General features: G+C 26.2%; 1 protein-coding gene across 1 annotated transcript; it reads left to right on the top strand.

Moving 5' to 3' along the window:
- Nucleotides 1–20,664: 20,664 nt before the first annotated feature.
- LOC114128709 (uncharacterized) lies at nucleotides 20,665–24,232 on the top strand. The gene is made up of 2 exons (XM_027993287.2): nucleotides 20,665–21,285; nucleotides 23,314–24,232. Exons 1-2 carry the CDS (start codon nucleotides 20,877–20,879, stop codon nucleotides 23,661–23,663), a joined length of 759 nt encoding a protein of 252 aa, XP_027849088.1. The 5' UTR covers nucleotides 20,665–20,876; the 3' UTR covers nucleotides 23,664–24,232.
- The last annotated feature ends 295 nt before the right edge of the window (nucleotides 24,233–24,527 follow it).

The raw sequence follows: 24,527 nt of genomic DNA, 5'->3' as shown, positions 1-24,527 counted from the left end.
CGTGTTTTACCCGTGTCGTACCTGCGATGGAAATATGCGTAATATTATACACACACACACACACACACATTATTGTTTGATGCACGAAACCGACCGATCGGTGTTAATAGCTATTTTCACGGTGTGCTCCACACTCGCACTCACGCAACACGTTTATTATTACTAACGTCACAATCATCATCATCATCATCGCCATCATTAACGACGACAGTTCCACGCTATGGATAATATAGCGGACCGATCCAATTAAAAAAATAAAATAAAAAATACGTCCAAACGAATGTAAAACCGAAAATAATTATTATTACCACACGAATACAATATTGGTACTATTATAGTTGTAGGTTCAATTTTTTTTTCTAATATTTTTATTTAGGTCGATTCGATCGTTACAATTTTCATATTGTTCTCGTCCGACGATCTATTTACAGTATAACGCCGACGGCTGTCTTATGAGAATTTTAATTGTTCAGGTGCCGTGTCGTCATCGTATTGTGAAGATGCGCACATCGCAAGTACCTGTATTAGAACTGTCCGTCTCGATGGTCTCGATATCTTTAATAACAATAATATAATATCTATTATAGAACCGCCTACACTCCGCGAGTGATGAACATGTGATCAACGACAGGACAAATCGAATGTTTGAATCTGTTTTATTTTGAACAACCTCTCTGTCTCTATGATTTTGATCAAGAGACAGAGTCACATCTTATTTTATATTATTGGCCAGTTTTTGTCACGACTACTTAGTAGTTACAAATTACAGTTTTAAGTAATATATTTTAATAACCATAAGATACGAGTATAAATGAAAAGAGGTTGCTTTTAGTTCTTCCAAAGATTTTCCAAAATTAATATAATATAATATAACATACAATTAAATTTCAATGTAAGAGTTATTTTTCACGAGTTATTTTCTATGGATCGTTAACATTTTTCACTTAAACGATTTAAAAATAAAAGTAAATATTTTAACAGTTCAAATAAAACATTTTAGTCACACGAAAGTAAAAAAAAACAAACTGAATTGCCATACTTCTGGAGTTTGTTGATGTAAACAATATTTTTATATCATATTTGTTGTTTTTATAACAAAGGCGTTTTAATAAATGAACGTCATAATGATCATAAGTACTTACATTACAATGCAGAATGTTTATTACTGTATTTAAGAGTTTAAGATTATACTATATAGTATTATATTATACTGTAGTAAAATGTATATAATTAGGTGACAAGGAAACCATACATAGTATCTATGTATATGGATGAAAAATTGCATTCAATGAGATACAATAAATTTGAGAATTGTCTTATGCTTTATTGCTATAATAATAAAACTAATATGATTTTAGTTTTCAAACAATAACAATATAAATATTTATATTATGTTATTGAACTTAGATTGTGCGTCATTTACGTATCGTATATATCGTACATGTATATATTGTATAATATTATAGATATTTAAAACATTTAGTTTATACTCTATAGAGTTTTAAATAAAGACAAAAATAATTATAAATTTATCAACAGATTTTTTTTTTTTTTTAGTTTTAAAGAAAATTAATTTTTTAAGCAAATTTTACTTATTACTAAATACTTCTTTAAAATTATCTTCGTTAACATCTACTATTATTTTATGTTTAGATGATGAAACGACATATTTAAACAGATTTTAATTAATATTTTGATAAAAAAATATGAAATATTATTTAATGTTTTGGAGAAGTAATTACGTATATGTTACTTATTCATATTAACTTAAAAAAAAATATTATAATTTTTAACTTACTTTGAGTATATAATTTTCGATATTTTATAAACTAAACAAACTAGGCACAAAAATAAATTAAAGAAAAGCAATTACAATTACTTTAATAACACAGAAAATATAACAGTTAGACTGCAAGTACATACCCGGTAAAAAGATATTAAAAATTAAAAACTTTATAGTTTATTTGATTTTTAGTTAATTAATCTTGTTTAGGTTTTATTTTAAATTTGTAAATATAATTATTTACATAAGCCAAAAATATATTCATAATAACTTACTATGAATAGAGTAAGAACTTGTATACATTAAAAATTCATCAAATTTGTGCACTTAAATTAAAAATACCCTAAAAAAATGTGCGATTTTTTTCTATGAATGTTATTTTTTTTTAAATTTAAATTCGTTATTATTATTTTGATTTATTTAATATATTATATACAAACAAATGGGCGTATATTAACTCCGCCACAAGTACCTTTTTTACTGTAAACTCTGCCAGAAAAAAAAAATAGGTAAAATTAGGCATTTAGGCTCATGTAAACTCCACCACTGAAAAAAATCAGGTAAAATTCAATTCATTTAAACTCCACCAGTAAAGAAAATCAAGTAGTAGTATAAAATTAATATGATATATTTTACAATATAATATCGTTCACATTAAATACTTAAATCATAGTAAAAAAATCATAATCCCTAAATAATCGTTTTACCTAATAATATGAAATCATATGTTTCATAAATTCATAATAATAATTTTATAATCCTCCACATTAAATATTTAAATTATAGTAAAAAAATCATAATAAATATAAATAATCGTTATACTAAAAAATCCAAAAATATATAGTTAGGTATGTCATATATATAAACTAAAATTATGTGATATAATTTGTAAATATTTTAAGTTTTGTATTACTCTGTTGGTGTACCTATTTATAGTATTCTGTAACACTGTCATTTTTTTTTTTTTTTTTGATTTCGAATTTCGAAACTGGCGGAGTTTACAATTGCCCAAACAAACATACATGAACAATTAATAATATATTCAGTACATATCTTATCTACCAACTGATTATTAAGATAACAATGTAAATGCATGAAAGTCTTCCTATATAAAAATTAATACGAAACCTATAATAGTATAATATTAGCAAGGAGAGGGTGAAAATAAAATCACTTAAATTGATCTACAAGAATTTTAATATACACACCTATACTAAAATTTAGTATGAATTCTATAGGTATCGAATGTACAGTAATGTATTTTGACAACAATTTTAATTTAAAAATATATTCAATAAAAAATCGTTTACAAAATTTGAAAATTGATCGGATTAAATATAAATGTATTATGTATAATAAATTAAGATTTTAACATGTATATATATATATATAATATTATTATATATTAACATTCTATAGGTACAATGAAATAACGCCCAAACAAAACGTTTGGAAAGAAAATATTTAAGAATCTCTGATCTGATCGAAATGCGAGAACGGACACATTATTTTGGTATGCATTTGACAAGCAGAAAATAAAAGATGCTGATAATAATATAAATAATATAATGGCCTAGCCTGGTTTGTACCAAGCAAAAATCTTGTTATTTATGCGTTATATCATTATTTATTGATGGAAACTGTGTCCTGTGTGTATGTCACCTATGCGAATACTGATGACATATTATAATACAATAATATATTATACGTTAACGGTTAATGCAATTTATCTAACCCAAATATAATAATATTATTCTGAAGAAAACCAGAAACCGTAACGTTTTTTTTATTGTATATTATAGTATTATACATAAAAGTTTGTATGGAAAATAATATTTATATAGGTTTAGGACTTGTATTATTATTATTATTATTATTATTGTCGCAATGGCTTATAATATCATTTTTAATAAACTGAAAATATTTTAAAAACGTAAACGTGAATATTGAAAAACCCATCTTTATGTACCTTCTTTACTTGTTTACGTGTAAATGGATGTACTTATTGATTAATATTATTATGTTTAATTTTTTAGATAATTTTTGGTCTATAACGATTCATAAATCGTCAAAAATTTTATACAAAAACTATTTTTTTTCCGTTTACTCCATAATTTTTTTTAGTTATAACCTATCAACTATATGGCTATACATCTATGGTGATTTGTTTTATTTAAAACGAATAGTGCAAATTTTGCGGCGAATATATTCCACACGTGGTATGGACTTATTGTAATAAAGTGGTCAGCCAAGATATTATTATTTTATGAAACTTCATTCATTATCACATCAGCTACTGATATTTTATAATAACAGTTTATTCGAATCTTTATTGCTATTATCAACGCCATTGCGGTTAAATGTGGATTACACTTTCTATCCCATCCAGGCGTGGTCTGAAACCAACCCAAGGAAAATATGGAACCATACATATATTATTATGAACATAATATTATATGATATGTAAGTACAAACAATTACCTACAATATGTTAGTTTTGTTTTTGTGCGATATTGAACAATATATTGTTTAGTGACATATTTTCGCATAATATGTATGAACATACATGATCCGTTTGTGTGCGCAGGTATACTACTTTCACGGTGCTTTTCGTACACGTCGTTAATCCATTTATAATATATATTTTGTCTATGGAAAAATAAATGCGATTTATGCAAGTAACGATTATAATTTAATATTATAAAAGCTAGTATGTGTATATATTTAAAATATATATATCATATTATTATATTCAGTGTATAAACAGCCTACGTATCACATTTCAACAGTTGTAGGTATTTATGTATATCTGTTATGAAAGTAGAGCGAATAGAAAGAAAATAATATATATCACCAAATAATAGCACAAAAATAATTTAATTAGAGTTTTTTCTTTTTTTTTTTTCAAAGTTTATTTTGACGGACAGCAAATATCCCATGACTTGACAAATTACTTGACAGAGTGATATACTATCTGTATAGTATTGTTTTCGTTACTCATTCTTCGCCAACGGCTCTCGTCAAAATCATAAATAACAATACAGCGTTAAACAATTTGTTGTAATAAACAATATGAGTATATCTGTCAAACGATAAATAGAATTTAATTTCTTATAATTTCCCGAGTGCCAGTTTAGACTAACGATCGTTAAACCTACAGTGTATTAATTGAATATAATAATCTTACTGAAAATATTTTAATCTGAAGGGAGTCTGTTGAAATCTTAAATATTTGATTAACTAAAGAACTCAAAAAATACAAAGTTTATGTATGTACCTATGGGTGTTTTAAAAAATCACGGCCAATACAAAAGAATTTTAATTTTTAACTAAGACATTTAAAAAATTAGTCATATTATGTTTACTATCTTTACAGCATAATAAAAATATATTTTATAATAGAACTATAAAAATAATTACAATTTTGTCTCCGTAATATACATCTGTTATTTATAAAAAAAAGTAATATGTTTATATTTTATGTTGAATTAATATTAAAATATACTATAATTATGATTGTATTTTATAAATGTGTAATAATTATAATAATAATTGGTTGTAATACTGAATTTCTTATAATAATCTATAATATCTGTAAAGCGAAAATTAAGTATATAATATACTTTAATTTGTTAATTTAAAAACAAATGTAAGTTTTTGTTTTAAATTTATTTAGAAATATTTTTCTTTGCATTATTTATGTAAATAGCAATGTTTTAATGAATTAAAGAACTAGAATTCTAACCTTTTTATAAACATATTTTAGGGAAAATATCCACTAATAAATGTCTCGGATGTCATGAAAATATTATCAAGTAAATTGAATGTAAGCTAAAGTTAGTTCAGTTACATATTTATGTATAAATTATCAAAAAACTAATACTTACATCTTTCTAATCAAACTATTGATTAAAAACTCATATTTTATTTTTTTTTATAATATGCAAATACATAATACAATCATACATGGTTTATGATCGTCAATAGTTTATTATTTTAATCACATTACTAATAAAGCAAACTACTAGACTAACTATTATAATATCCATTGATCTAGATTGAAAAATATTTCATGGATCGTTTGATTTCAAAAATAAAAATAAAAATAAATATATTTCTGAAATACCAATATGATAAACTTTTTTTTCTAATTTTAAATGTTTGTGATTCAACGCCTCTTCTAAATAGTTACATCTAACTAATTATTTCTACATTATATACGGTAATATTTAAATTTTTTTCTAAATTTTCTTAAAATCCCAAGATTTTAAATGTTAACATATTATTTATGTACAGCGATTACATAAATAATAAATGTGTATAATTAATTTGATATTTTTCTTTATATTTCATAATAAAATAAAAATTACTAATGAATACATTAATTATAATAATAAAAAAATGTGATGTTCAGAAAATAATTGACATGATGTATAACGATACTTAAACTGCAAGGTTTCGAATGAATAAACGCAAGTACTTCTCTAAAAATTATTTTAATAGTTAGATATTTTATTTTTTATTTTTCTGAAGAAGTGATATTTAAAACAAAACTACCAAAAAGTACGTATTCGTTTAAAAATATATATTTTCTTCTATCTAGTAATTGAATGATAATAATTATTTATAATGATCAGATTTTTAATACATGCATTGGCCAATATCTTATATTTTAATAATTTTAGAGGTATTATACCAATACTTAATTAAATAACTAAAGGATAACAAAGACAATTATTTATAGAATTCACACTTAACTATAAAATAGTAGTAATACAATCATGAAGTTATTTTCAGTAGAAGACTCAACAATGACATTTCGCCATCGAAACACTTAGCTCTTGTTTATAGTGAGTACAAATTTTGTCACACGATGTTGACCTCACTGAAATTGAAAATTAATTGATTACAAATATAGAATTGAATCTGAAATTTGTCACAAGATTTCTCTTCCAATCTCAACAATTAACCAGGGGACCCAATTACTAACAATAGCGTCTATGCATATTCACTATTTCACCACAATAATAACTATGTATAGCTTATTTATATCACATGAAATTATTTTTTTTTTAAATTGAAAGATGACTAATTACCTTATATTTAATTATATACAATATTCTCTGTCCGGGTTTTCGTGAAACTTTTTGTGTAAATTTGGTAGGTCTGAAAATTGATTGTTAAATATTTTCAAAAAGGAAAGGTCCGGCAGGTGCTAAAATAAATATTTTGAGATTTATGATCATCATTTTTGTTTATAATTGGTTTTTAATAATAATAATAATTAGTTATAATAATAAAGTGATAAAAGTGGTAACTCGGATAGGGGCGTATGATCAGTCTCAAAAAAAAATAAAAAAAATAATATAAACATCAAAATAATTTAACCATAAATCATTGATATAGGTATGTGTTTTATGACTGTGAACTTCACATGTGTGAAGGCTTGGTAAAATATTAAAAAAAAACAAATACATTATTGGAATACCGTTTTTACCAGTAAGTAGGAACTTACATTTATTTTATTTTTGTGTGTAATAAATAGTGAACAATGCCAGTAAGACGAAAAAGGGATATTTTGAGCCGTCAAACAAACGAAGCTATAAACATGAGAAATCGATGAGCAGAAAGAACAGATGAATTAATTCAATCCAATATTAAGAATGTGAGTGTGTGTACAATTACTGTGCATCTTAATCACAAGAGTTACGAGTTAAACGCAATAAACAACGACGATTGGAGCAAAGACAAACACGCCGGTTCGTAATGAACACTCAGAGCAGATGTCTAACGACGCCAACAAGTGCATCGAGCATTTACATCTGATTCGTTCCTTCGTCTTTCATTCAAATATGAGCCAGATATTGATTATTATGCTCTTTCGAAAGTGAAGATTGGTGACGATCGTTGGTGACGTTAAGAAATGTCCCCATTGTCATTCGTTTAAATTCAAAAATGAGCCAGCCGGGATGTATTGTGTGTCAGGAAAAGTACAACTACTAGTATTTGGACCGTCGAAAGGCTTACTTATAGATACGGATCCAGATTCAATCCTGTTCCTGAAGCCCATTCGCACATTTAATTCATGCTTTAAAATGACATCGTTCGGAACAACACAAATTGTCAACATTAATGCGCCAAATGGTCAACATTTAAAATCAAAAGCAAAGTGTATCACGAAGTGAGCTCAATACTGTCAATACCAGATGAACTACATACATTTTTACAAATTTATTTCATGGGCGGAGAGGACACAGAAAGTGCATTCACAAATCGCGTAGATGCACGTTGCGGTTTCTGTAATTGAGTATAATCTCAATAAACATAGTTCCAGGTGCATCATCGGCGAGTTGAACAAATTATTAAATGAGAACAATGTATTATTGAGATTCTTCAAAGCACACTTGCACACATTACGAACCAACAATCATGCAATTGTCATCAATTCTGACAAGACATCAGCTGAAGAACACGTGATATTCACATACATGCAATAAGTTAGTTATTTTTTATTCTAAAATTCACTAGAAATATATGGTGAAATGGTTTGCAGGGTTAGTTAGTTAAAATTAATATAGAAAACTATCATAAGACATGACGTATAGCATCATATAACAAAATGTACTTATACATTTCACTAATAATAATATATTAAATTATCTACACATTATTTTTACTTAGACTTCAATTACCGAAAATAACTTGAGACCGTTATCAATTTTTTTAATTTTTCAAACGGAAAAGTGTACTATTATAATTATTATTTATTAGGAGTTCTTATGCCGACATTCACTGATGAGTCATTGCAATTATTTTAACTCTCTAAACCTTAATTTTTCAATGACATTTATAACTGTTGATTTACCGTATGATATAATATATTCTTCATAATATATAATAGTTATTATTAGTGTAGGTACTCGTTCATAACGTGTGAAAAAAAATTTCAAATATGAATAATAATCGAGTTCTAAAAGTCTAAAATGTGTTAATTTCAATAATTATAAATTATTATGAATGTAGTTGATTTTAATTTTTAATTGTTTGGAAGATAACCTATAAGTTTACATGGTAATATAAATTATCGGTTATAAATGTATTGTTCTGCCAATAAAACCGTTTTTCAATACTTTGTTTTTCAAAATATAAACGTTTATATATTTCAATTTTAGGTATAATTTATGTTTTGTGCATATTCTTTTAACATGGATAATAGTACGTTTTTGCATAAACTGGAAAATAAGTTTTAATCATCTAAATATATAATTTTATTATATGAAAAAAGTTTATTTTGAACAGAGGATTTGACTAGAACATAGTACATTTTGGTCTATTCTGACGACACCAATCGATTTATCAACATTTTTTTTTAATAAGAAGCGAGGTTTAATTTGAATAGGTATGTCAATTTTGATAAAAGTAAGTTTTGGATTTCCTCCCCTCATTTTGAATATCAACAAAACATATGATATATATACTCGTATATATATATTTATCTTTGACGCGTATTTATTTTTATAGAAATATAAATTTGTATGACTTTTATTATATTGTAATAACTAAGAAATAAAATCAACATAATATTTGATTTATCATAGTAATTTGTTTGGATTTCGTCATGAAATAAACTAATGACTAAGATGCAGAATGTACTTATTTTTTTAAAATTCAAAATATAAATACAATCAATATAATTTTAAACATTATCAATGAAATTAAGATTATTATTATTATCAATTAATGTAAGATAATGATTTCATATTCATAAATAATAAGAAATTAAGAAATATGATAAATAATTAATAAAAGGTGACTAAAAATTTATATTTTTCCTGTTGCATATTTACCTTCACTTTACATTTAACATTCGTAAATATTTGTGGTCTAGCGATACGCCGTTAAAATGTAGATTCTGAGCTAAGCGATTAATATAATATTTTATTGATAATAAATATATTATTATTTTATCTGTCTTCTATTATTAGATTAGTAGAAAAATGTAATTTTTTCAATCTTTGACATTGAAAACGTTTTTGAAAATGAAATGTAATAATTTCTTCCTCACTGGTCAAAGAAATGTAAAAAAAATTCCTAGTTATTTTCTTTTTGTTCTAATTTAATAGAGCAAAATTTTAATATACAACAAGTGTTTGGAGTTTATATTTTCATAAAATTCATCCATAATTCTAAAAATGAGAAAATTAATTTATATTTAAAATTGCATACAATTATTAATATTTATATTCAAGGTTTGAAAGTTTGATACAATAAATCTCAAAAATGCATCTTTCTAGAATTAAAAAAAAAAGTTAAGACTAAATAGGCGATTTTAAACTCTCCCTATGATAAACTCTCCTGGGTCTACTCCAATATTACCAGGCGAAAACGGGGAATAGAAAGTTCCTACACTAGAGTAACAGGTAGACAATTACATACGTTAATTCCTATGTATGTGATGTGTAAGTTCCTACACAAAAAAAAAAAATATACCTTTGTAAGTTCTTTCATGGCAGAAGACATGTATGTATGTAAAAAGCATATGATATATTTTATATAATATTATAAGTTATCAAACTGATGATATGAAAATAATATTATTTAGAAAAACATAATAGTGTGGAGTAAGTTATGAAATAATGTACATAGAAAACAGTACAAATATTTTTTTTTACAATTATGAATTATTATTATATTATAATTATTAAAATAAATTAGATATATAGCTTATAAATTATATATTATATGGAATGCATTATGTTTATTTTTATTTTTTTTTTGTTATATTATATATAATATACCTAATGAATGTTTCACAGCAAATGTGCTTTCAAGTTTCAAACGTTTAAGTTAAAAAAATCAAACATAAAAATGCAATCGAAAAAAAATAATGAATCGTCAATACTCATTTACAAAAAATGAAATATATATCAACTAAATAACAGTAAAACAACCGTAGAATCTGACAGTACGATTTATTATCATATACATGCAACTATATACAATAAAGGTTTAAAATGTATGACAGTATTATATAATATGATATAACTGATATTAGATTGTTAACTTATAATATAAGTAGTGTAGGAACTTACATTATGTACCAGTTTTTACCATGTAGGAACTTACACATTTACCTGCTTTTTACTGTGTAGGAACTAACATAGGAATTTTGTTTACCTGCTAGATCTCGTGTAGGAACTTACATTCGCTCTCGGAAACATGTAAACTCTCCTGGGTCTCCAGTACTGCTAATTTAATTTAATTAAAATCATAAAATAATTAATCTAATATACATTTAAGTTTTATTTAAAAATAGTCAGTCATATAATAATAATATAAATGTGTGCCTTTAGCTGCTATGAGCTATAATATTATAGTCAAAATAAATAAAATCATAAAAAATAAAAATTTATAAAATAAATCTAATATATAAAGTAGGTTTTAAAAATTTATGATATCTATTTTTTTGTCTTTATAATCTAATATTTTTTAAGTAATAGTTTTTTCTTTATAATTTGTATGACTTTTTTACTTGTTTTTTTTTAGTTTATTGCAACTTTGAATTTTTAACAATTTTGACCCATAATGTTGACCCGGGAAAGTTTAACATCGGGAGAGTTTACTATTTTTTAAAATCGAGAGAGTTTACCACCGTCCGACTAAAACCCCTTTCATTGTTCACGAATACAAAAAGTTAAGATGTCAACAAAATTAAATATTCAAACGTAATAAAATAATTTTTCCATAAATATTTTTTGAAAATACATAAATGATAACTGTAGAAACTTGAAACATAATATACCTAACTATCAATAAAATTATAATTTTCTGTATATAATGGAAATTTGAAAATATTTAAACTAAATTTAAGAGGACACTACACCCACATGTGTAGTCTCCATCTCACATGCATACAACATGGACAATTTTCGTTCAGTAGAATTAATTTTATGATGTTAGCTTTACATTCGAGTCAAATATTATCTATCCAGGACATTTCATAGGCTTTTATTGATATTTTTATTTTTAAGTGAGTTATGTTTATTTTAATAAAATATTAAAACTTTTAAATGTATGATAATATTATTACCTCTAAATTTGATATTATGTAAATTGACTTAACCTACCTTTATTAACCTTTTTAAAGTTAACAGTATATACAATTTATTGCGCTGAACGAAAATGTGCTATGTTGTATAAGTGTAAGACTTTTGAATAGGTACTTTAGTTTTTTTTTTTTTATATAACTGATTTTTTTTTTTTTTTAAATAGAATAAATTTGATATTATTAGAAAATGTTACATTAACATACCGTAGGTATATAATGTCCTAAAAAAAAATAAATTACTTAGAGTAAAATAAATAAATCACAAAATATCCTAAGAAATAGAAGCTGACATTTTGTTTATTTTAGAATTGATTTTTTATGATGTGATTTATCGATAATCACTGATTTAATTTTAACACAATAATGGACTACTCTATGATAACGTACACTCAAAAACTACGATATAAAGCATATAATTAATATGACTTCCGTGATGGATTTATTTTTTCAAATAATACCGCTATAATTCATTTTATAATTAAATTATATAAATATATTGTTCTACTCATTTATTGAATAGTAATACAAAAAAAAAAAAACCAAAAATCAAGTTTTATTAAAATTATAATACATACTTGTTTTTAACGTATACCATCGTTAAAGTCTCTAAACTATAAAATAGCTAGCAATCAATATACACTAATGTGTCATGCAAAATCAATTTATTTAATTTTACAGATTTTCGTTTTTATTACAGCTCTTATACAATTATGTTTTGTTTCAGTTATTAATTTTCTTATCCTGTTGGAGAGTATTAACTTACATTGTTTTCTACTTAGTTGATCTCAACTTTTTGTATATCTTTATTTTCTATCAAATATTCATATATTATTATTAGTAATAATAACTTCTCGCATAATGTACCAATATGGCTGATTAATGATGGACTAGTTTTCCTGTTTTTATCTAATTAAAAATTAAATTATTTAAATTATATTAGATAATGTTTGTTTTTTTTTTTTACGTATTATACGAGTACATATTTACAATATAAGTATAATAAATAAACGTTATGATTATATTATATTAATCATTAGTTTAATTGATTTGTAAAAACAATTTATGACCTACGTAAGTATTTATTTATTTTTAAATCTATTATAATTGTTTTATTTTAATTTTCAAAATGTATTTTATATTACTTTCCAAAAAGTATATAAGTTATAATGAAGATATTTTTTTAACAGTACTTATATGTATAAATGTATTTATCTATAACAATATTAAGGCAATAGGATTGTGTGAAGGAGAAAACCAATGTGGAACTTCAGGAACTACATTACTTATATAGATACAAATATAAAAGTATAAGTTATACTCGTATATAGAAGTTAGAAAAATTACTAAACACTTAATAGCTTTATTATTAATTTAGAAAACAATTTTGAATTTCATATGAGTATAACAATATTACATTGCTCTTGTTTAAATTCAATATTTATAAAGCGCGAGAAATTTTAACTATTCAATGATATGAAAAAGAAAAGTGTATGATATGAAAAACAAAAACAGTTATTATATTAAGTATAATAAATAACTTAAATAACAGTAGGTGCGTGTACTTTGTATGTATATATATATATATATATATATAATTATTTTTACTACTGTTAAAAGAATTGTCCATATGAACATATTATAAAACTAATAAGTACAATATACATTGACATACATGTGTTCTTTTTATGCACGTATGAATGTATTGTCGGAATAGATATGAGTATTTTCAATTTTCTTTTTTTCTTTTAATAAATATATAGGGTACACAGCACACTCATACATTATAATTTATTTTTATTGGTGTAAGCCAGACAATACTGTCGTGTGTATAAGCCAGGGAAGATAGCTACCTATCTAGATCATTTTATACATCTCCTGCATGATAGAAAAAGTAATTAAATTGAATGTATTTTTAACGATTTAATCAAATAAAAGTAGGTAAGTGAGACGCTGATGTTATAATGCGCGTTGATTTTAACATTTTACTTTTGATATTCTATTAAAAATATATTTTAAATATTGGATGTAGTTAACTGGACAGTTAATAAATCTAATATATAAATTTAAAATCAGAATTTATATAATAATGATTTCAAACATAATATTAACAATACATTTGTAAATTTAACAAACATATAAAAATTATTTGATTTAAAATTCTTTGGAGGTATAAATATCAAGTTCACAAATCCTGAAATAAAATAATTTAGTGAATAATAACTAAGCGGATCTAAAACCAAAAGTACATTAATATAGGATTATAGGAATAATTAAAATGTTTAAGCATTTTAAAATACTTTTCAGTCATCATAGCAGTTAGTAATTTGTCTAAACCAGTTAAAATTGAAACATAATGTTAGTAGTTTGAGAAGAGCTCGATTAAAATGAAACAGACTATTCATATTTTCATTATTCAATATTATATGTGACACTGAAACGTTTATTGGAAACTTGAAATTATTTCATCGTTGGACACATCACAAGACACATTAAATCATACATGAATAGGTACTGACTTAAAAGTTAAAACAAAGGGAAAAATTAAAATAAAATCTGTTTTAAAAGGTCTAGAAAAAAATCTTCAAATTATTGGTCTAGTAGAATAATATAATATTTTTTATCATTTATATTATTATACGTATATAATGTAATATAATATGACGCACAAGCACAAACGTAATGAAACGTATGCGTACGAACCGATGTACCGGAACGGTCGGATTCCGCGAGAGAGTCAAACACGAATGCCATCGTGGACGAATATAAATATCATGACAATGCCACAGAAATGCAGAGCCTGTGCATATTATTTGTATACATATAATAGGAAGGTATATCTATACATTTATAACTATTTTCACTGTACATACAATTGTACTGATATATATTATGGTACATAGATATCTGATATATATATAATATACATATAGTTGAACGTATATAACATTTTCATTGTGTGTATGTATAAAATAGAGCCATCTATTTCGGTAGAGAATAACACACACACACACACACACACATTTATAATATATACCTATAAATAATAAATAATTATGTGCGAAAAAGAAATAACGACGATCGTTCATTCGTTTCATAGTACACGTCTGCTTAGACAACTTGACATAAACAAATACAGTAGATTCGTGGTAGGTACAATATAATGCTTAAAATAGTATAGCAATTTTTTATTGGTCTAACCGGTGTGGTACGATCGTTATTAATTTTTCGTGTATTTATATTTTATATCATCGTTCACGATTTTGTATTCGATTAGTATCAACGTGTTCAATTAAGTCGAGTATATTAAAATTCCCAAAGTACTAATTAAAAAAAATACATTTTTAAAATATTCGGAATCCTTGCAGTGCGATATTATGAATATTATTTTACTATTCTTCGTAAATATTTAAACCATTAGTTCCAAATATTTTATAAATTATCTAATCTAAATATGAGTAATGAGTATCTTAGTATTATGGCATTTTAATACAATAAAGTTCCCGTCGTGCACTAATAAATTAAACGTTGTCGTCGGCGACGTGTTTATTAAACAATAAATCATAACCGTACGCTAATATTATTACCAACTGCTGTCGTTGCACTAAAAGCCAACTATTATGTTTTTTATATTACCCACATAATAATCTACAAATGTATAATAATATTATACACACAAAGTATACGGATCTGCCCAGATGTGTCCAGGCATACGCATCATCAGCAGCTGGCTTTCTCCAGCCTATCATTATTATTATTATTTTTTATCGTCGTTTAATGTGACGAGTTACTACGTTTTGTTTCATTTTGTATTCTTTTTTTATTCACGATGCATATATAGAGAGAGCAGCTTAAACGATATATTATGGTCAGCGAATTTCGCCGGTATTTTGGAACCCAGTTGGGCTGAAAATATTTTATTATTCGCAATTATTATTAGCCAGTTAATTAGAATATACGTGAGAACGCAGATATACTGCTATTAAAATATCTAATATTCAGAGGTGTACGATAATTAACCATAGTAAAACATTAATACAACGTTAAAAACGGTTTCGATTAATATCATTAAATGTAATTGTAGGTTAAGTATTATTATATCGACGTCGCGATGTACAAAATATGCAATTTAAGACGATATTTTTAAACTATAGGTCTTATACTTAGGTACTCTTTTCGAATATCGAAAATAAATTGTGCCCGTAACGTTATAAAACTATTCATTTGCCGGTCTATCACATGCTAAGTATATAGTACGAGTACCCCCCTAAACTTCGAATGCGCGTATATACAATTAAAAAAAAAAATAAATAAAATAATTTGGTGTTCTACTATAGGTTACCACCATATTCATAACGCTACTTTTTTCTTTTACAAAAATTGATGTACCTACTTTCAGTGGTCTAATAGGTTACCATTAAAAATTACTTGTAGTAGATTAGTCTTCTTAAAACAGCTCCAGGTTAGTAGATTATATTATCCTATCAATATCCGCTATAGTATATTTTTGAAAATATCACTATAGAGCTTGATGGGTTTACTAAAAAATAATGATGGGTGTACTGTGGCGTATATGATATTTTTTTCATTGTAGATTATCAAACAAAAACCGTCTTTCAAAACTCTCTTATCGTTCCTATTTGACGGCAAAGCAATTGTTTTCAGAACTTTTAAATAACCGTAATTAATCCATTTTAAGTTTCAATTAAATTAATTTGAACTGTAAATACTAAATATATAAACAAAATCTTCAAATGATACGGAATATATGAATAGTTATTGTTATAAATAAATTATTGTGCTCATATAATAATTGATACACAATAATATACAATATACATTATACATATTATATAGATACTATACAGTATACAACTCAATAATTATATTAAATCTTATTATAATATTGTTTTATAATGTGTCTTAAAATTATATAAGCCAACCACGATTTTAATTTTGTTATAAATAAATTATAATATTTAATACTATTAAATAAAAATTAATGATATTACGTACATGGATTTAGAAGTTTTTATTCTGATTCATTTTGGTTTAGAGTATTAAAAAATCTGTAAAATTTATTCATAACTTGAAAATTTTTTATTATATTATAGCAAATGGATAGAAAAAATGACATAATAATTTTAAATTCATATACAAATATACAATAATTTAGTTTTATTTAAGATAACTTACCACCGACCGACAGAAGTATATTATGTATAACACGTTTAATCCCTCTATATGTAAAATTTTTAAAAATTTAAAGTGAAACCTAGATAACTCGAATCAGTCTGGGCCAAAAAAAAATTCAAGTTATCGAAAATATTTTTTATACAACACAAAGACTTTATTTTATAATTTTATTTATTCCATCTATAACCGTGCATTAAACGGGTTTAAATTACAATATTATCGTTATATATTATTATACACTGATTATACGCACACGTATTATACTAGGTACGTAATTATTATGTATTATATTATATTTCAGTAATTTTCGGTAATGTGTGTTGAAGAATTTGAGTTATGAGCCAAAATTCAACTCAAATTATTTCGATTCATTGAAAAATTCGAATTATCGAAAAAATTGATCCCATATATCATAATATTGAAATGCAGGAGCCAAGAAATTCTTTCAAGTTATCGAAAATTATTGAGGTTTTGTTGTATTTTGTTTTTATTGTTTTTATAAATTAAAGTACGTTCATCACGGTATATTTTTGAACTTTTTTTATCTTATGTAAATCAATAATACATTTTCGAAAATAACATTTTATTTGATTCGAATATTTGTATTGTGCAAATCAGTTTTGGTCGATTTACTCTAAATTTCATTGCAAGGAACATCCCGAAACCATGGAAAGTATAATAATATAATATTCATATTATTACAACGATGTGTTTACGGCACGTGGTAGTAAAGCGTTAACGGTTTATTGCAATTCCCAATCAAATTTCTAAACAACGAGTGTAGTCATACTGGCGTTCAGAAAATTATTCCGATTGTCCGTTTCAGATCAAACGGATTTCGCGTTATATTATTGTGATATGTACCCGACGTTTATATAAAATATTGAATTCAACAAATAACGTGGTTCGATTTGCATGCCTCGACTGTGGCGTTACATATTGTTTGCATATTATAATACAACGATGGCCGTTTATTATCGATCGGTAATAATGTTCATATAACGATAATAATGTTATTATGTACCCATAGAAAGTATTTCTAATCAACTCCAAGATATACCTAATCCCGTTGGTACACCGTTTATGCTCCGTATAATATACATGTATGGCGGATCGGCGCTATAATATTATAATGTGTTCAGACTTTCGGTTTGTGCGCGTGTTTTTTATTTTTTTTTTTTTGTCTAATCGTATTATTCGTGAATATTCTCACCGGAAGAAATTTCTTTGATATACAAATATTATCGAGATTGCATATAGGTACACAGGTATTTGCATCTCTTTATTCTGATGTCATTGTGCAAAATCGTTTTGATATTTCGATATGATAATATAATAATGCAACTATGCGATATCATAATATTATTTTTTGAATTATAATATCGTATACTAACCTCGCGGTTTTGTCGTCTGCAAACAACAAACATAAGCAACACCTAATGTATAATACATATTATAATAATATTATATTGTACGCCTACAGAGAAATCACGTGCGATTATAATAATATTTTATTCGTACACCTATATTTGATAGTAATTTTATCCGGTGCATACGTGTGAATAAATTTCTCGCTTCGTATTATACATAGGAGTTAGGTATATATTTTATTGTTTGTCTTTGTCGGAGACATGTACGCTGGATACTCTTTTGTTCTAGTAGATGTTCCCAAGAAAAAACACAATTAAATATAATACAATATAATATTGTGTTAAGTACTTATACGAATATGCCTAACCACATATTAGGAAAAAAACGTATTATCGTGTAAGATGGAAAGTGTATAACATCCTTTTGCATCTACATGCGACGTTTAAATGCTTTCGCGCATTAATACGCATATAAGTTATAATATATTGTGTTCAAATCTAAGAAGTATAATTACAGTTTAATAATACGTACCTACAAACTAAATAATATTATTTTAGGTCATAACTATTATATTATTGTATTATATTTTGATATTATTAGTTATATTCTCAAGCGAAATGTTTAAAAGATTTTTAATCCTATTTTTCATTTTATAATTACAACTTTGATTGAATTTACAAAAAGAAAAAGTAAAATATATCAAATTTTTGTTTTAGGTTATTTGGTAATACTACATATTTCGGTAGTAAAATATTTAGAAATGCTAAATAATAATTATTACTAATAAGATTAAATTAACAAAACATTTAATATGATGTTACAATGTATTGTCATATCAACTGAACAATTATTTCAATTTACGGAAAAAAACTAGTAGTTGGTGGTCGATAAAGGAAAACGAAACTCAATTAGCAGAATAAAATAAATAGTGTTAATAATTTCAGCTGACGACAAATATATTAGGTTTAGGAAAACTACACGCATTCTAACATCGTGTTAGAGGTTGTGAAAAAAATAATATAACGAGACAAGAATCCCGTGATCGTGTGGATGTTAGTGTATGTTAATTCAAAATATGATTATCTTGTAGGAATCTGAAATAGGTACACAAAAGAGAGATTTACGTGGCAGATTTCTTGAATCGTGTAAAACTTACTGTGTATTAGACAGTACAAAGACAACGACATACAGCCTAGGATTATAATAATAATAATATGTCATCCACAAGATAATGTTTTTTGACTAGGTTGTATTGTGTCTACATTGATAATGATAAAAAAAAATCCTATATGATATCAGGGTTTCGATCAATATTTTTTTATGGTATTTAAATGATTTTTTATTTATTTTTATTTTTATTGCTTTATGTTATCTTGAACGAATTCAAATAAATTACAAAGAATTTATTAAACTGAATTATAAAACAATAAACAATACTATATGTGTTTAATGAAGTTTATTTAAAATATATTATACATCACCATTGAATTGAATAAAAACATGATTATATAGTTTTAAGTGTTTTAATGTACGTAGAAAATATAACATATTAAATCATTGGAATACTGTCATTATTTTTAAATACAACACATTATTCATAATACACGTACATTTCTTCATAACAAACAACAACAAAAAAATAGTAAAATAAATATGAGTAAATGGGTGGGAGAAATCGTATTAAAAAAAAATCCAAGTCTAGTCGATTTGCGAACTCTTTTACATTACTTTACTGCGATTTTCGATTTTTTGCAAAATCCGTATGATCAACTCACAACGCGTGAAAGTCTTCCAGACAACACGACGTAATGAAAACGCATTATCACAAAAAACAATTAATATAATATACTACACGCTTAGGTAGCCTAAAATTAAATGAACATTTATTTCGCGAAAACGGCCAAGTAAGATTCTATATTATGGACGTGCCCGAGGTGAAATAATAATATATTACACTCTACTCCGGAGACTATTACCCCGCACTCACCCCCTTACCACGGTGACCCTGCTAAAACAATATTATAATCATCGTTCGACGTCGTCGACTACTCCACGAACAACGATCGTGAGAGAATAAGAAGAAAGCACGATGTTAGAGGTCAAGTGCGCGTTCGGAGGGGCGCCGGCTAAGAGCGGTCCTAGCCGTTGTGACTCGTGCGCGTTTTCCGCTCCCCGCGCTACAGCGGTGGTATATATACTGAACGACCGGGAAACCCAGCAAACAGTGCACGTTCTGGCGTCGAAGAATCTACAGCTACTGTGCCAAGGCATTTGCACAAATCTTTAACAGTCAAAATCGATATCTTTGCGCGTTTAGCATAATAAAACATTATTGTACACGGCGTACGGTAATTATTTTAAAACATAACTTGATACCGAGTTCAGTGACAGTTAGTGCGGAAAAAAATTACTGATACCATAATGAGTCGGTTACCAATGGTGTTGATGTGCGTAGTGGTGATTTTAGCTTTGGGAGGCCGTTCCGAAGCTTACTGTGGATTACGATCTGGTGACGGCGATGACGGAGGTGGTGTAGACAATTTCATCACATGTCTTAAGGCCAAGGCGATCGCGACAATGGACCGCATGTCACGGGATGATTCGTTACCCTTAACAGGATCAGTGACACTAGTCCACGGAGACTTATCTCACCGTCGGCAACGGTCGGATCCAGGTCCAGTAGTTAACGAACGTGATCTTCAGTCAAAACCAGACGAAACACTTAACCATATGCTTTACGAAAAGGCTGTAGGACTTCTCAGTGGTCGAGTTGTCAAAGTTGGCTTACCCGAAGTCACGACAGATGATTTGAGGACAGCCTTAGAAGAAGGTAAAAATGATTTGAAATAAAATACGTATGCAAACCCATAGACATAATAAATAGTATACATTTAGATATGTCTATTTCTTTATATCTTACTCAAGATTAAGCTTAAGTGAAAAGTCAAAACCTTAAAAAATATATTAAATAAAAACTAATTTGTTTCAATTTTCAGAGAAATTTGCCTAGATTTTAAATTTATAATAGTCAGTTGATAACAACTATAGATGTAATAATCAAATACATTGTTATCGAATTTAGTGACTAAAAAATATCCAATCAATGCAATATAGTTATTATTGCTATACTTTAATTTTTTCAAATTATTCATAATTATTTTTCTTAAATATTTAGACAAAAAAAAAAGAAATATGAATTACATTAATCCATAATTTATTTACTAGAGTCTTAGAACTTATACTTTTGTTCGAAATTAAAACTTAAATCTCTTTACTTGTAATATAGGTACATTATTTTTAATAAAATATAATGTTTGAATAATAATTGATTTTACACGGGTTATAAAAAATATATTCTATAGCAGCGTTTAAAAATAAAATAGGTAGAATTCATCATAAAAATAAATAAACATAATATTTTAATAGTTTTCTAAAAATTACACATTAAATAAAAACCACAAAAGACCACCATACATATGATAAGTATCTAAAACTGTAGAGATTTTAAAACAATATATCTATACACATTTTCATTTTGTTTGAATATAGATTTCACCAATAGTATCGAACATAATCATGATATAAATAAATATATTGTGTAATTCTTTGTTAATGGAAAACTTTTTCTTCGTCACTTCATTTTTCATCTGCTCCATATTATGATTTCATAGTTGTATTATATCATTAAAATTAATAAATGTTGAACCGCAGTTTGTATAATATCATGGGGAGAATTTAAAGTGGACGTGTTGACATTGAGTTGGTTTAATCGATATATATATATACTTAAGATTAAGAGGTTAAATATAATAGACATATTATTATAGTGCTGCAGTTGCTTTATCGGATAGACAGACGGCGTAACACGTGCAATGATATCGCTATTATGCCGATCGGGCGAGAGTCTAAAAACTGAGTGGAGTAAGTCGCATGCCTGGGCTACATAATATATTTTCACAAACGGGTGGCTCGCGTTTTTTCATTCCGACAGTCGTATACAACACAATATTGACTCGTAGCGATTTTATTCAAATTCAAATGCAAAAAAAAAAAAATCCATACAAACCAAAACCGAAACGGAATTAGTATACCGTATACATATTATATATATATATATTAAATATTGTACACATATATATGTTGTATATTATACATTACGTTCTTAAATATAATATCAATATCAGAATAGTATAACAATAATATCGCACGCGTTCGAGAGTGTGTGTGTCAGTCCGTCACTAATACGAGATCGTACTCCATTCGGACAAACATACCGCGCGTATTGCACCTACATACAATTTTACAATAATATAAATATGTAATTATGTGTGTGTGTGTGTGTGTGTGTACGCGTTACTTGCTTGTAATAATTCCTTTCGCCGGGCGCTAATTACACACGATATAAGCAACACAATGGCGACGATGACAACAATAACGACAAATCTAGGGCTACGAATCGTTCTTCGCAACAATAATATGTGTTTTTCGTTTTCTTTGTACTCTGATATCGGGGCACAAAAACGACTCGTCCTTGTAAATCGGTTTGTACTTTTATTTTTCCATATTTATATTTTATTCTATTTAACATTTGTCACATCTGTCACCGCCGTAGTTTGTGTCGCTCATTCGATTCCCGAACAGCGTTAAAAACATGGTCTGAGGCTCTACGTACGAATTGTCGTATATTAATTGTTTTGAAATATTTTAGCTGTCTTCGTATGCAGACGAAACAAACATATAATATTAACAGGATACTTTTTTAGGAATTTTTAGTCAGTTTTTTTTTTTCATGTTCAAAAAAATATATAACACAATAATAATTGTCTGTGTTAATATTTCTGGGTAAATTTTTATAAAGGTCGTGGAAAAATGAAGAAAACCATGGGAATGATGATGACGATGGCTGGCATGAAGGCAATGATGATCATACCGCTGGCGCTTGGACTACTGTTTCTGATGGCCGGAAAGGCATTGATCATCAGCAAAATAGCACTGATTCTGTCATTGATCATTACGCTAAAGAAACTTTTATCGAAGTCTGGTGGCAGCGAGCACATGGTTCATGAGAGTCACTCGTCGTCGGGTTCCGGATGGCCATCGGGCGGAAGTTCGGGTGGCGGAGGCTGGGACAAGAGATCGTCGTCGTCGGAGGCTGCTGCTGCTGCAAGTCACATTTTGGCTTACAGATCGTATAACAAGCCATATTAAAGATATAATTACAAATATTAAAATTGTCACGTTATTCGACACCGTGTGCACATCACGTTGTCGTGAAACGATTATTTATTATATGTATTAGTTAGTAGTATTTATTATTATTATTTATTATTTATATTATGTTAATTACTGTACGTTTAAAAAATGACAATATCATCGGTTTATACAGTATATTATACTATTTACCGAGTCTTGATAGCAAAATCGCCAGTAACCTACAGAAAAAAATTTAATATTTAAATTCAATTTTGTTTTTTTTTTTTATATTTATATAGGACATTCCAATTTTATAATAATTTATTCAACGCTCAATTTTTTTTTATGCATAGTATAACGTGTTTTTTATGCTATTATATTAGAGCATTTTCCATTCCTTTATAAAATGTATTATCGATCGTGTTATTTTCATATTATTATAAAACTTATAATTTTTTTATTATTGTGGAATTGGAAATAATATTTTAAATTATTTTGTTCAACCATGTTGTTTTAATAATAGTAATAACTCAAAATTTCATATTAATATAGGACATTCATTAAATAAATTTGTATTTTTAAAATTTTTTTTTTCTGTTTTCGTGATCTTAAATACATAAAAGAGTAGATATTATATTATAAACATTGATTAACAATTAAATATACAATATTTCAAGTACTAACGATAGCTAATAATGGCTGAGAATAAATTTAACTCTAAAACTACAAAATTATAATATAATAAATTAAAGTATTTTATTTTATTTTACTTTTAATATTGCGGTAGGTTAATATAAATTTTTCCACATTTATTATATCATTAATATTTTATTCTTATTATATAAAGTATTAATCCAATATTATTATATCATCTAATAT

This window comes from Aphis gossypii, chromosome 1 (genome assembly GCF_020184175.1).
Source record: "Aphis gossypii isolate Hap1 chromosome 1, ASM2018417v2, whole genome shotgun sequence".
Taxonomy (NCBI): Eukaryota; Metazoa; Arthropoda; class Insecta; order Hemiptera; family Aphididae; genus Aphis; species Aphis gossypii.
Note: the sequence above shows the minus strand (reverse complement) of the source record. Positions and strands in the feature narration are given on the sequence as shown.

Excerpts from the sequence above, each read along its gene's own strand:
- LOC114128709 (XM_027993287.2), top strand. The coding sequence starts at position 20,877 with ATGAGTCGGTTACCAATGGTGTTGATGTGCGTAGTGGTGATTTTAGCT. Across the intron at positions 21,286-23,313 it reads GAGGACAGCCTTAGAAGAAG|GTCGTGGAAAAATGAAGAAA; the intron begins GTAAAAATGATT and ends ATTTTTATAAAG.